The sequence below is a fragment of the Dipteris shenzhenensis genome, chromosome 3 (genome assembly GCF_047967505.1).
Source record: "Dipteris shenzhenensis isolate YYH24624 ecotype China chromosome 3, Dip_SZ_1.0, whole genome shotgun sequence".
Lineage (NCBI taxonomy): Eukaryota > Viridiplantae > Streptophyta > Polypodiopsida > Gleicheniales > Dipteridaceae > Dipteris > Dipteris shenzhenensis.
In genome coordinates, this window is record NC_141598.1 from 44,189,705 (window position 1) to 44,203,626 (window position 13,922).

The following is a 13,922-nucleotide window of genomic DNA, read 5'->3' on the forward strand; positions in this document are numbered from 1 at the left end:
ACATGTATATATGTATATATATATATATTTATTTATTTATATATATATACATGTATATATATATATATATCTATGTACATGTATATATATATATATATATATATACATGTACATGTATATATATATTATATATATTTATTTTATTTTATTTTATTTTTTATATGTATATGTATATATATCTATCTATCTATGTAAATGTATATATATATACATGTACATGTATATATATATATATATATATATACATGTACATGTATATATATATATATATATATATATATATATATATATATATATACATACATGTACATGTATATGCATGTACATGTATATATGTATATACATATACATGGACATGTATATATGTATATACATATACATGTACATATATATACATGTATTCATCTTCTCTCACCTGTGCAGGCTATCGAGCCCTTGCTGTCCGATGGCTTCCCCCGAGTACAGAAGAGCGGTTTCGCTTTCAGGTACTGCTGTTCACTTTTATCTCTCAAGGAAAAGTCCTTTTTTGTTTTGCAATCGGTTTTCATTGTTGTCATGCTTCCTAGATAGATCAAGTACCGAACGCTTATGGAAGGAGTACTTCACGGATCCTTCTCAGTGGTGGGACAACCGCGAGAACCAAGTAAGTGGGCGACGAGTCTCACTGAATGATTTGCATAGGTAAAGCTGTAGATTTGCTAGACTGACGAGTCTGTTGCGAGTCTTAACAACAGACAAACCCGAGATCACCAGATTTCAAGCACAAGATTACCAAGGAGTAGCTATGGACAGGCGACTGTTGCAATCCGGGTTGGGTTAAAGGCATGCTTGAGAAAAAGACCAAAGCATCCACAGATGAAGCCCATGAACGTGGCTTGGCGGTGTGGCAAGGCCAGCTTCACGTCTGGAGTACAGGTTAATGCATCTGACGCGGGAGAACTGCGCGAGAAGAGTGACGGGGAAACACTCAGCTTAGAGGAGGCACTCACGTCAATGGAGCGAACGCCCCAGTTACCTTCAGACCAGAACCTTACATGCATCTTGTATAAGTGCAGAGCGAAGAAAAATTTAGCGTATACCAAGCGCTTGTATGCCCACTTGTGCAAAAGGGGGCTGGAAGTTCAAAGATTTATTGGGAACTACCTCGTCTCAATCTTGATCCAAGCTGGAAGCATGTACGATGCAGAGCAAGTTTTTAACAAGTTGGTCGATCGGAGTGAGTATTCTTGGACTTCTATCATCATGGGTTATATTGAATGTGGGGAATCACAGCATGCCCTCAATCTCTACCAGAAAATGCAAGAGGATTCTGTACGTCCTAGCAAGTATACCTTCGTTGCCCTCTTGAAGGCTTGCACTAGGCTAAAAGAGGCAAAACGAGGTGGAGAATTACATGCTGAGATTTCCAGAAATGGACTAGAAAGCGATCTTTTTGTTGGCAGCACCTTGGTGGGTATGTATTCCAAATGTGGCTCGCTTGTAAAAGCACGGGAAGCATTTGACAAGCTGCCAGTTCGAGATGTAGTCTTGTGGAATGCACTAATTGCAGGATATGCCGAGCATGGGCTTGGTGAGGAAGCTCTAAGCTGTTTCAAAAAGATGCAGTTGGAGGGTCTCTCTCCAACTGCTGTCACATTTGTTTGCAGCTTGAAAGCTTGTCGCAGCATAGGAGCGATAGTCAAAGGCCGAGAAATACACGCTGAGATTGCCAGAAAGGGGCTGGAAAGAGACCTTTTTGTTGGCAGCACCTTGGTAGATATGTATGCCAAATGTGGTTCGCTTGCAAAAGCCCGGGAAGCACTTAACAAGCTGCCGGTTCGAGATGTAGTCTCATGGAATGCATTGATTACAGGATATGCTGAACAGGAGCTTTGTGAGGAAGCTCTGAACTGCTTTGAACAGATGAAACTGGAGGGTCTCTCTCCAGATGCTGTCACATTTGTTTGCAGCTTGAAAGCTTGTGGCAGCATAGGAGCCATAGACAAGGCAAGAGAAATACACGGTGACATTGCTAGAAAGGGGCTGGAAAGAGATCTTTCTGTAGGCAGCGCCTTGGTTGATACGTATGCCAAACGTGGCTCACTTGCAAAGGCAAGGGAAGCATTCGACAAGCTGCTATATCGGAATGAGGTCTCATGGAATGCGCTGATCGCAGGATATTCCGAGCATGGGCTCGGTGAGGAAGCTCTGAACTGTTTTGAACAGATGCAGCTGGAGGGACTCTCTCCAAATGTTGTCACATTTGTGTGCAGCTTGAAAGCCTGTGGCAGCATAGGAGCCATAGACAAGGGCCAAGATATGCATGCTGAGATTTCCAGGAAAGGGCTGGAAAGAGACCCCTTTATTGGCAGCACATTGGTCGATATGTATGCGAAATGTGGCTCAATTCCAAAAGCACAGGAAGCATTTGACAAGCTGCTTATTCGAGATGTAGTCTCTTGGAATGCACTAATCGCAGGATATGCTGAGCAGGGCCTTTGTCAGGAAGCGCTGAACTGTTTCGCACAGATGCAACTGGAGGGTCTCTCTCCAAATGCTGGCACATTTGTTTGCAGCTTGAAAGCTTGTGGCAGCATAGAAGCCACAGACAAGGGCCGAGAAATACACACTGAGATTGCCAGAAAGGGACTCGAAAGAGATCTTTTTGTTGGCAGAACCTTGGTGGATGTGTATGCCAAATGTGGCTTGCTTGCAAAAGCAAGGGAAGTGTTTGACAAGCTGCCAGTTCTAGACATAGTCTCATGGAATGTACTGATCGCAGGATATGCCAAGCAGGGGCTTGGTGAGGAAGCACTGAACTGTTTAGAACAGATACAACTGGAGGGTCTCTCTCCAAATGCTATAACGTTTTTTAGCAGCTTGAGAGCGTGTGGTAGCATGACATCTATGGATAAGGGCCAAGAAATACATGCCGAGATTGCTAGAAAGGGGCTGGAAAGAGACCTTTTAATTGGCAGCACCTTGGTGGATATGTATGCCAAATGTGGCTCGCTTGCAAAGGCGCAGGAAGTGTTGGACAAGCTGCCAGTTCGAGATGTAATCTCGTGGACTGCACTGATCGGAGGATATGCTGACCATGGGCTTGGTGAGGAAGCTCTCAACTGTTTCGAACAAATGCGACTTGAGGGTCTCTCTCCAGATGCTGTCACATTTGTTTGCAGCTCAAAAGCTTGTGGCAGCATAGGAGCCATAGACAAGGGCCGAGAAATACATGCTGAGATTGCCAGAAAGGGGCTGGAAAGAGATCTTGTTGTTGGCAGCACCTTGGTGGATATGTATGCCAAGTGTGGCTCGCTGGCAAAAGCACAGGAAGCGTTTGACATGCTGCCAGTTCAAGATGTAGTCTCGTGGAATGCATTGATTGCAGGATATGCCCAGCTAGGAGAAAGTGAAATCGTTTTCAAAATATTTGAGAGGATGAGAGAAGGGATGAAGCCAAATGGGGCCACATTCTCTATTGTCCTTACTCTATGCAGTCACACGGGTCTAGTGGATGAGGGCCAAAAGTGCTTTGAGGCCATGAGCAAAGAATATGGCATCACTCCAACTAATGAGCACTCCACTGTCATGGTTGATCTCCTTGGCCGTGCAGGCCAGTTAGATGAGGCGCTAGCAATGGCAAAGAAGATGCCTTTCCATCCTAGTCTTGGAGTATGGCTCATGTTGTTGGGTGCTTGTCGAAAGTGGGGTAATGTGGAGCTTGGAAGATTTGCCTTTGAACATGCGCTGCAATTGGATGAAAAGGATGCTGCAGCTTATGTCTTGATGTCTAACATTTATGCAGATGCTCACATGCAGGAGGAAGAGAATAGAGCCAGGACAAGGAGAGTGAAGGAACAAGCATGTAACAAGCTGGGACAGTTGGTGGCTGGACATTGACGGGATTGTGCATTCATATGCACATCTTTTGTGGGGGGGACAAGATATTCCTCAAGCAAAAATGCATATGCAAAGTTATTCCCTCCCAATGAGGGAGGAGGGGGGTGTGCCAGATTTGCATTGGGTCTCATGAGGCATATCCGTCGATGCAAAGAAAGATGAGTTATGTTGGCACATTGGGAAGCTGGCTATCAATGCACCCAAGGGAACATCCATATACGACCTTAAGGAGCTCCTAAAGATGAGAGCAGAGATGCACTGACTTTCAAGGAAGGAAAGTGTGCTAGGATTGGATTGTGGGGTATTCAGATACATTGGCTACATGTACAAAGGCGAACCCACTACATGTAGGAATCCAAGCCCAAGATCAAGCTGATCCTCGACGAGGTCCGCAAGCATACCTGTCTCCTTAGGATGAAGACCTCAGGGCATGCCAACAAGATTCTTTCTTCCACTCCCTCTCGTTCACCCTCCCCTAGCCTACTTTCACAATCCTCGGTGAGGTCATCCTACAAAAGGATTCTGTGAGTTTATTCCCATCGATGAAGTGACTGACCACAAACTAGTTGTATTGGTTATTTGTTCTTCTTCCAAAATGGAGGGATGTTCCACTCCCTTGGATTTGTAAGCATACAAGAACCTTCAAACCTGATCATCAGCATCCTTTGTCCAAGCCCCTTTGAATTGACTATAACCTTTGCAAGAAGCTTCTGCAGGGGTTCCATAGATGGCCGAAGTGTAGGAGAATAGGAGGGAATGAATCACTCAAACCTCCACCCAAGATCTCTCCAACTCTTCCTCACACTCAACTCAGATAGATGATCACAGATGCAATAAAACTCACTCAGAGAGAACTTAAACGGAGAGAGAGAAAGAGTATATTCATCCACCGGAAGGTGGGCAGAAACTGGCTCCAAGGGAGCAATACAAAACTCAGCAAAGTGCTGGAGAAAACTGATGGAACTCTGTCTCACAAACTGAACCAGCTTTGAGTGCACAGCACAGCCTTGGAAGGAGGCTTTCAGTCTTGCACTGGATGCTGGAATGACTGAAGGAGTGGGCCTTTTATAGGCACTACCCAGGCCCTTTGGGTTGACCGACTAGCAGGGTCAGTATCCTGTCTGGAAATCCGACCAGGGTTGGCCCTGGTCGGTGGCCCTAGCTGGGCCGACTTGGCCTGCCACAGGCTCCTATTTAAGGGTGCCCTGTGCAGCCAGTCTATGCAGTTGCAGGCGCCTCCAAGTGAGGCCCAAGGCCCAAGGCCCCCTATTTCTATGCTATTGCGGGCAGCAACCAGCCCATGTGCTGGTTGCCTATGATGCCAGCCTGAGCCTCTCTCTTTCCCAGCCCTCCTACCTCTCACTGCCGCTTGTCCCCTCAAATCGGGGGCTCACAGGTGGGCACAGTGAGTTTCTAACACCCCTCAATGTCACAACTGTGGGTCAATCCCCATGCGTTTGATGAGGTGCTCTATCTGTTCTCGAGGGAGTGCCTTCGTAAAAAGGTCGGACAAGTCATCAGCGGTCGGGCAGTAGATAACCTCGATCACGTCGTCGATGATGAGCTCTCGAACAAAGTGGTAATGAACTTCGATGCTTGGTCCGCGCATGGTACACTGGATTCTTGGCAATGGCTATGCAACTCTGATTGTCGCACATTAGCACTGTTGCATCCTCCTGACACACGTCCATGTCCTCCAGAATCCACCTCAACCACAGTGTCTCACAAGCTGCTGTACACGCGGCTCTGTACTCTGCCTCTGTAGATGAAAGGGCCACTGTGGGTTGCTTCTTACTCAGCCAAGAGATGACACCAGATGCAAGTAAGAAACAATATCCTGTTGCCGATCTTCTGGTGTCAGCATCACCCGCCCAATCACTGTCACAGAACCCGCCTAGTTCGATGCCTTTGGTGTAGGTGATCCCATAGGTGCAAGTACCCTTTAGATACCTCAGCACCCGTGAACCTGCATCCCAATGACTCTTCCTGGGAGAAGCAGAGAACTGGCATAATAGCCCAACTGCATAACAAATATCAGGTCGAGTATTGGTAAGGTAAAGCAAACTTCCTACCAATCGTAGGTACAAGGGAGTATCGACCGGTTGAGATGTGTCGTGAACACTTAGCTTGAGCCCGACCTCCATGGGAGTTACTGCTGTCTTGCAATCCTCCATCTGAAATTTCTTCAGAAGTTCTCTACAATATTTCTCCTATGAAATGAAGATCCTGTCTTTGGCCTGCTTTACTTCAATCCCAAGGAAGCAATGTAATAACCCAAGGTCAGTCATCTCAAACTCAGACATGAGTAGTTCCTTGACTTGTGAAATCTTCTTGACATGATCACCTGTTAAGATAATATCATCAACATAGAGGATGAGTACCAGTCGCAATCCCTTCTCAATGAACAAGTAAAGGTTTGCCTCAGAAGGACTCCGACTTAGCCCTATCTTCTGAAAGAATACATCAATCCTTTGGTACCAAGCTCTAGGGGCCTGTTTTAGCCTGTATAACGCCTTCTTCAACCTGCAGACCTTTAATGGGGACCCTGGATCTTGAAAGCCGGGTGGCTGCTCCACGTATACCTCCTCCTCCAGGGTTTCATTAAGGAATGCGGACTTCACGTCCATTTGAAAAATAGGCCACTGGAATTGGGCAGCAAGGGCAATCACTGTCCGGATAGTAACCATGCGGGCTGTGGGAGCAAAAGTTTAATCAAAATCCATGCCTTCAGTTTGAGTAAAACCTTTGACCACTAACCTTGCTTTATACTTATCCAAGCTACCGTCTGATTTGTATTTAAGTTTGTATACCCACTTAGTGCCGATGACTTTCTCTCGCGGGGGCCTGGCCACTAAGTCCTAGGTATTGTTCTTCAGGATAGCATCCATCTCTGCCTGCATGGCAGCCTACCATTCTGGATTGTCCTTCGCCTCCTCATGGTCAACCTGGGGTGGGGTGGATTCGAGGGTTGAACAATCTCCTCCTCCTCAATCTGAGGCTCCTCTTGGGGTTCAGTTTCCTTTTCCTCGAATCCCGACTGATAAGGATTTGCTTCTTTACTAGGTCGAAGAGTCGATAGGCTTGCGAAGATTTTCGCTATACCCAACAAAGATACATTTTCTGCTCCGGAATCGAGCTCTGACATTCGCCGCTCTGACATTCTTCGCCTCTTCATAGTCATGATGGGGGAGGACAAAATCCACCGATTGATTTTCGGGACTACCGGCTAACGCTCGTCGCCTGCACCATTACGGACAGACTGCTTTGACTACAGTAGGAATTGCGCGGGGTCCCAAATCGCGCCGCTATTTTGACCATTGAAACAAAGACACTTGTCTCGTTGGCGCCGCCTCCCCCCTCTGTTGACAGCCGAAAATCAGCATCGGTCGCCTATTTCTGGTCAAAAAACCGGGGCAACCGGCTCCCGACCTCCGGCTGGTCGCCGGTGTGCCCGGTTTCCTCCCAGGCATCAGTCGTCGATTTTTGGCTGTCAACCCTAAACCCTAAACCCTTTCCAAGCATTGCTTAAGTTATCTCTGAATAAACCTGTCTACGTATTGTTTTTGAAAGAAGTATGGTTTGAGAACATTAAACTCACATTAAACGTACGAAAAGAAGGACCATGCTGTAAAAGTTTTGTGGTTCGTTTATGTACACGGTAACCTCTTAAATTGCATGTGCGAGAAACAGTTTAATAGCATATGTAAGAAAGGCAAATGTTTGACATGTCTGCGATTTCGTTCGTTTGCAATTGAAATAAATAATTGGGTCACAACGCTGGAGTTGTCCTCCTCTACAACAAAGGGCGGTTCAATCTCCAAAACAATTCTGCATTGTATTGTCATCATGCAGCCTTGTCGCCTTAGCTGTTTACGAACTGAGAAAGATATTGTATGTCAACCGTTGGAGATATAACAATTGGAACAACAAAGACCGCAAACGAAACAAAAAGGAAATTCTCACCCTCGTTATAAGCTTCCTCCGCGGCTGCTTGGAAGCAGTTCTTTAAAGTTTTCTTTGTAGTTTTCTTGATAGGCGAGTTTTTCAGTAAGCTCCCATCTTTCATGGATTGTTTCGGTGGGTCAAACAATATAGGAACGTCTACTACTATGCATGGAGCAAGGGAGGAGCTTTTGATAACACAAGCACCCGAAACAGTGACGAAGCCTTTCTTGGCCAGAGCTTGGACCTCTGCTGCGTTAGTACCTTGGACTGGAGCAGGACAAGGAAAAATTGGAGAAACGACAAAGCTCAATCGTGTGGAACAAAGTGGTGCCAAAACAGTGAAACAAACAAGCATAACGCGAAAATATGCCAAGAGAAGGAAGCTTACGAGTTTCTAGTTTTAACGTTGGTCGAATTGCGCTTCTCCGCAGCATCTGCTATATCGGCCAACAACAAAACCATAAATATACGTGACAAATCAAAAATTCTAAAACGTTTTTGAAACGGTATTTTATAGCCGGGAACCTTGCAAACGAGAGGTCGCTTCGTGGGGACAGCCTGGTTTAGGCTCCACAATACTCATCATATCTGCTAAATCGTTATGTTGGTGAAGAAAAGAAATCAGAAAGTCGAATTTAGAAAAGCATCGAGAAATACAAAGGAATAGACGACCGACTGTAGAGACCTTTCTCAAACTGTCGGCTACTGATGTCCATAGAGTCGCTAGAGAGTTGGTTCTCTTGTTCGGAGATAGTCATGATGGACACAGGCAAAATAACACCGATTGCAAAGCATAGCTTGTCTTGGAAACACACCATAAACGAAGAGCACAGAGGATTTTATAGCCGGGAAAGAAGTGGTTGGGGGACGTGGGCAGAACAGTTGAGAAACGTCGTCTGCACAGAATGTACGCACGCTGTCACTTACATTGACAGCTGCTTCGCTCAAAGAGGACGCATGCAAGACACATACTCTCAACGTGCCAGAGGTAGTTTGGTGCGTGTACACAGAAATGGAACATCCTAGACAGAGATGGACCTAGAAACATTCGAAACAAAAAACCTGGACGTAGCATTCCTAACATTGCATACTAGGGGTCCGAGGATGGCGGGATCGTATCCTCTAGTGTATAGGAGCTGGCAGAGTGTCAACCAATCTGCATAGGCTCGTTCTCCGATCTGATTTCGCTGGGAAGGCTGTTTCTACCAGTGTGAATATCAAGCTTATGGGCGATCGATTCCGAGGTGCTGAGCACATTGCGGGATTGAGATTGCGGAGGTGCTTATTGGCGCATTCCTTGCTTGCCTTTTGATTGATTGCAAGCTGCTATTGGAAGAGACATGCAGGAGAGATGGAAAACCAGAGCCATTGAGCTCATTGAGTAGATGATGCCTACATCCTCGACTCCCTCCAAACCGTTGGCCTTGATGTGCCTTACTTAGCCTTTGTCAAGGAAGTAGAGCCTGTGTGTAATTTACAAGAAGACACGCACTTGCTGTGACGAGCAACCGGGCTACGTTGCGAAAAAGAAATGATTTGCATAAGATTTAAGCAAGTGATTTGCACCTGTGGTCGGAGACATCGTGGAGCCTCGAATCGCCAATCGAGTCCTGCGGACGCTGGTGCTTCCCAACAAGAAGCACCCCTTCTAGTATGAAGTAGCAAAGTGAGCGATCGCTATGAGTGAGCACGCAACTGCTTGCAAGACCCCCACCACAAACAGGATCTTCTCAGAGCCCAGCTCTGTGATTTGCACCGCGGGCGAAGAGAGAAGCTGCATGTATCGTCTCAGAGCCCAGCTCTATGAGAAGAGATCGACTGACCAAAGGCGAGGTGGGCATGGATGGACACACTACGTATGGACTGAAGTAGGCGCAAAAAGACACGTGCAGGGCAGACTAGGAAGACACTATTCGTCCACGTAATTTGGACGCGCCACGAAAAAAGCAAGAAAAAACATTTTCGTTTTGGGGCCCGGAGAACTCAACTAAAGGACTGCCATACGGCAGGCCAAAAAATAAGCAATTTCGCTTTCAAGGGCCATCGTCTCCACTTAAGCTCCGAAAACAAATTAATTTACCTTTAATTTTAGATGAACCTTCACTCTACACTGAGGGCAGGCCTGTCCATCCCTCCTATAATAGAAATCGTCATCATATTACGGTCTTTGGCGAAATGATGATAAACATATGTACAGGAGGCACTGATTCCCGTCATACTGCTACGAAACAATGCTGCCCCATCGTTGCTCAGATGCCTGGCACAGGGTTTTTTCGTAGTGGAGATACACTCATCTTCTCTCACCTGTGCAGGCTATCGAGCCCTTGCTGTCCGATGGCTTCCCCCGAGTACAGAAGAGTGGTTTCGCTTTCAGGTACTGCTGTTCACTTTTATCTCTCAAGGAAAAGTCCTTTTTTGTTTTGCAATTGGTTTTCATTGTTGTCATGCTTCCTAGATAGATCAAGTACCGAACGCTTATGGAAGGTGTACTTCACGGATCCTTCTCAGTGGTGGGACAACCGCGAGAACCAAGTAAGTGGGCGACAAGTCTCACTGAATGATTTGCATAGGTAAAGCTGTAGATTTGCTAGACTGACGAGTCTGTTGCGAGTCTTAACAACAGACAAACCCGAGATCACCAGATTTCAAGCACAAGATTACCAAGGAGTCGCTATGGACAGGCGACTGTTGCAATCCAGGTTGGGTTAAAGGCATGCTTGAGAAAAAGACCAAAGCATCCACTGATGAAGCCCATGAACGTGGCTTGGCGGAGTGTGGCAAGGCCAGCTTCACGTCTGGAGTACAGGTTAATGCATCTGACGCGGGAGAACTGCGCGAGAAGAGTGACTGGGAAACACTCAGCTTAGAGGAGGCACTCACGTCAATGGAGCGAACGCCCCAGTTACCTTCAGAACAGAACCTTACATGCATCTTGTATAAGTGCAGAGCGAAGAAAAATTTAGCGTATACCAAGCGCTTGTATGCCTACTTGTGCAAAAGGGAGCTGGAAGTTCAAAGATTTATTGGGAACTACCTCGTCTCAATCTTGATCCAAGCTGGAAGCATGTACGATGCAGAGCAAGTTTTTAACAAGTTGGTCGATCGGAGTGAGTATTCTTGGACTTCTATCATCATGGGTTATATTGAATGTGGGGAATCACAGCATGCCCTCAATCTCTACCAGAAAATGCAAGAGGATTCTGTACGTCCTAGCAAGTATACCTTCGTTGCCCTCTTGAAGGCTTGCACTAGGCTAAAAGAGGAAAAACGAGGTGGAGAATTACATGCTGAGATTTCCAGAAATGGACTAGAAAGCGATCTTTTTGTTGGCAGCACCTTGGTGGGTATGTATTCCAAATGTGGCTCGCTTGTAAAAGCACGGGAAGCATTTGACAAGCTGCCAGTTCGAGATGTAGTCTTGTGGAATGCACTAATTGCAGGATATGCCGAGCATGGGCTTGGTGAGGAAGCTCTAAGCTGTTTCAAAAAGATGCAGTTGGAGGGTCTCTCTCCAACTGCTGTCACATTTGTTTGCAGCTTGAAAGCTTGTCGCAGCATAGGAGCGATAGTCAAAGGCCGAGAAATACATGCTGAGATTGCCAGAAAGGGGCTGGAAAGAGACCTTTTTGTTGGCAGCACCTTGGTAGATATGTATGCCAAATGTGGTTCGCTTGCAAAAGCCCGGGAAGCACTTGACAAGCTGCCGGTTCGAGATGTAGTCTCATGGAATGCATTGATTACAGGATATGCTGAACAGGAGCTTGGTGAGGAAGCTCTGAACTGCTTTGAACAGATGAAACTGGAGGGTCTCTCTCCAGATGCTGTCACATTTGTTTGCAGCTTGAAAGCTTGTGGCAGCATAGGAGCCATAGACAAGGCAAGAGAAATACACGGTGACATTGCTAGAAAGGGGCTGGAAAGAGATCTTTCTGTAGGCAGCGCCTTGGTTGATACGTATGCCAAACGTGGCTCACTTGCAAAGGCAAGGGAAGCATTCGACAAGCTGCTATATCGGAATGAGGTCTCATGGAATGCGCTGATCGCAGGATATTCCGAGCATGGGCTCGGTGAGGAAGCTCTGAACTGTTTTGAACAGATGCAGCTGGAGGGACTCTCTCCAAATGTTGTCACATTTGTGTGCAGCTTGAAAGCCCGTGGCAGCATAGGAGCCATAGACAAGGGCCAAGATATGCATGCTGAGATTTCCAGGAAAGGGCTGGAAAGAGACCCCTTTATTGGCAGCACATTGGTCGATATGTATGCGAAATGTGGCTCAATTCCAAAAGCACAGGAAGCATTTGACAAGCTGCTTATTCGAGATGTAGTCTCTTGGAATGCACTAATCGCAGGATATGCTGAGCAGGGCCTTTGTCAGGAAGCGCTGAACTGTTTCGCACAGATGCAACTGGAGGGTCTCTCTCCAAATGCTGGCACATTTGTTTGCAGCTTGAAAGCTTGTGGCAGCATAGAAGCCACAGACAAGGGCCGAGAAATACACACTGAGATTGCCAGAAAGGGACTCGAAAGAGATCTTTTTGTTGGCAGAACCTTGGTGGATGTGTATGCCAAATGTGGCTTGCTTGCAAAAGCAAGGGAAGTGTTTGACAAGCTGCCAGTTCTAGACATAGTCTCATGGAATGTACTGATCGCAGGATATGCCAAGCAGGGGCTTGGTGAGGAAGCACTGAACTGTTTAGAACAGATACAACTGGAGGGTCTCTCTCCAAATGCTATAACGTTTTTTAGCAGCTTGAGAGCGTGTGGTAGCATGACATCTATGGATAAGGGCCAAGAAATACATGCCGAGATTGCTAGAAAGGGGCTGGAAAGAGACCTTTTAATTGGCAGCACCTTGGTGGATATGTATGCCAAATGTGGCTCGCTTGCAAAGGCGCAGGAAGTGTTGGACAAGCTGCCAGTTCGAGATGTAATCTCGTGGACTGCACTGATCGGAGGATATGCTGACCATGGGCTTGGTGAGGAAGCTCTCAACTGTTTCGAACAAATGCGACTTGAGGGTCTCTCTCCAGATGCTGTCACATTTGTTTGCAGCTCAAAAGCTTGTGGCAGCATAGGAGCCATAGACAAGGGCCGAGAAATACATGCTGAGATTGCCAGAAAGGGGCTGGAAAGAGATCTTGTTGTTGGCAGCACCTTGGTGGATATGTATGCCAAGTGTGGCTCGCTGGCAAAAGCACAGGAAGCGTTTGACATGCTGCCAGTTCAAGATGTAGTCTCGTGGAATGCATTGATTGCAGGATATGCCCAGCTAGGAGAAAGTGAAATCGTTTTCAAAATATTTGAGAGGATGAGAGAAGGGATGAAGCCAAATGGGGCCACATTCTCTATTGTCCTTACTCTATGCAGTCACACGGGTCTAGTGGATGAGGGCCAAAAGTGCTTTGAGGCCATGAGCAAAGAATATGGCATCACTCCAACTAATGAGCACTCCACTGTCATGGTTGATCTCCTTGGCCGTGCAGGCCAGTTAGATGAGGCGGTAGCGATGGCAAAGAAGATGCCTTTCCATCCTAGTCTTGGAGTATGGCTCATGTTGTTGGGTGCTTGTCGAAAGTGGGGTAATGTGGAGCTTGGAAGATTTGCCTTTGAACATGCGCTGCAATTGGATGAAAAGGATGCTGCAGCTTATGTCTTGATGTCTAACATTTATGCAGATGCTCACATGCAGGAGGAAGAGAATAGAGCCAGGACAAGGAGAGTGAAGGAACAAGCATGTAACAAGCTGGGACAGTTGGTGGCTGGACATTGACGGGATTGTGCATTCATATGCACATCTTTTGTGGGGGGGACAAGATATTCCTCAAGCAAAAATGCATATGCAAAGTTATTCCCTCCCAATGAGGGAGGAGGGGGGTGTGCCAGATTTGCATTGGGTCTCATGAGGCATATCCGTCGATGCAAAGAAAGATGAGTTATGTTGGCACATTGGGAAGCTGGCTATCAATGCACCCAAGGGAACATCCATATACGACCTTAAGGAGCTCCTAAAGATGAGAGCAGAGATGCACTGACTTTCAAGGAAGGAAAGTGTGCTAGGATTGGATTGTGGGGTATTCAGATACATTGGCTACATGTAC

General features: G+C 46.5%; 2 protein-coding genes across 2 annotated transcripts; both read left to right on the forward strand.

Annotated features, from left to right (window-relative positions):
* The first annotated feature begins 411 nt into the window (after window positions 1-411).
* Window positions 412-811, forward strand: LOC147903854 (protein OSB1, mitochondrial-like). The gene is made up of 3 exons (XM_087401645.1): window positions 412-485; window positions 567-643; window positions 735-811. Exons 1-3 carry the CDS (start codon window positions 446-448, stop codon window positions 780-782), a joined length of 165 nt encoding a protein of 54 aa, XP_087257771.1. The 5' UTR covers window positions 412-445; the 3' UTR covers window positions 783-811.
* Window positions 812-972: 161 nt separating this feature from the next.
* Window positions 973-13,693, forward strand: LOC147903855 (pentatricopeptide repeat-containing protein At2g39620-like). The gene is made up of 2 exons (XM_087401657.1): window positions 973-3,321; window positions 11,219-13,693. Exons 1-2 carry the CDS (start codon window positions 994-996, stop codon window positions 13,592-13,594), a joined length of 4,704 nt encoding a protein of 1,567 aa, XP_087257783.1. The 5' UTR covers window positions 973-993; the 3' UTR covers window positions 13,595-13,693.
* Window positions 13,694-13,922: the final 229 nt, after the last annotated feature.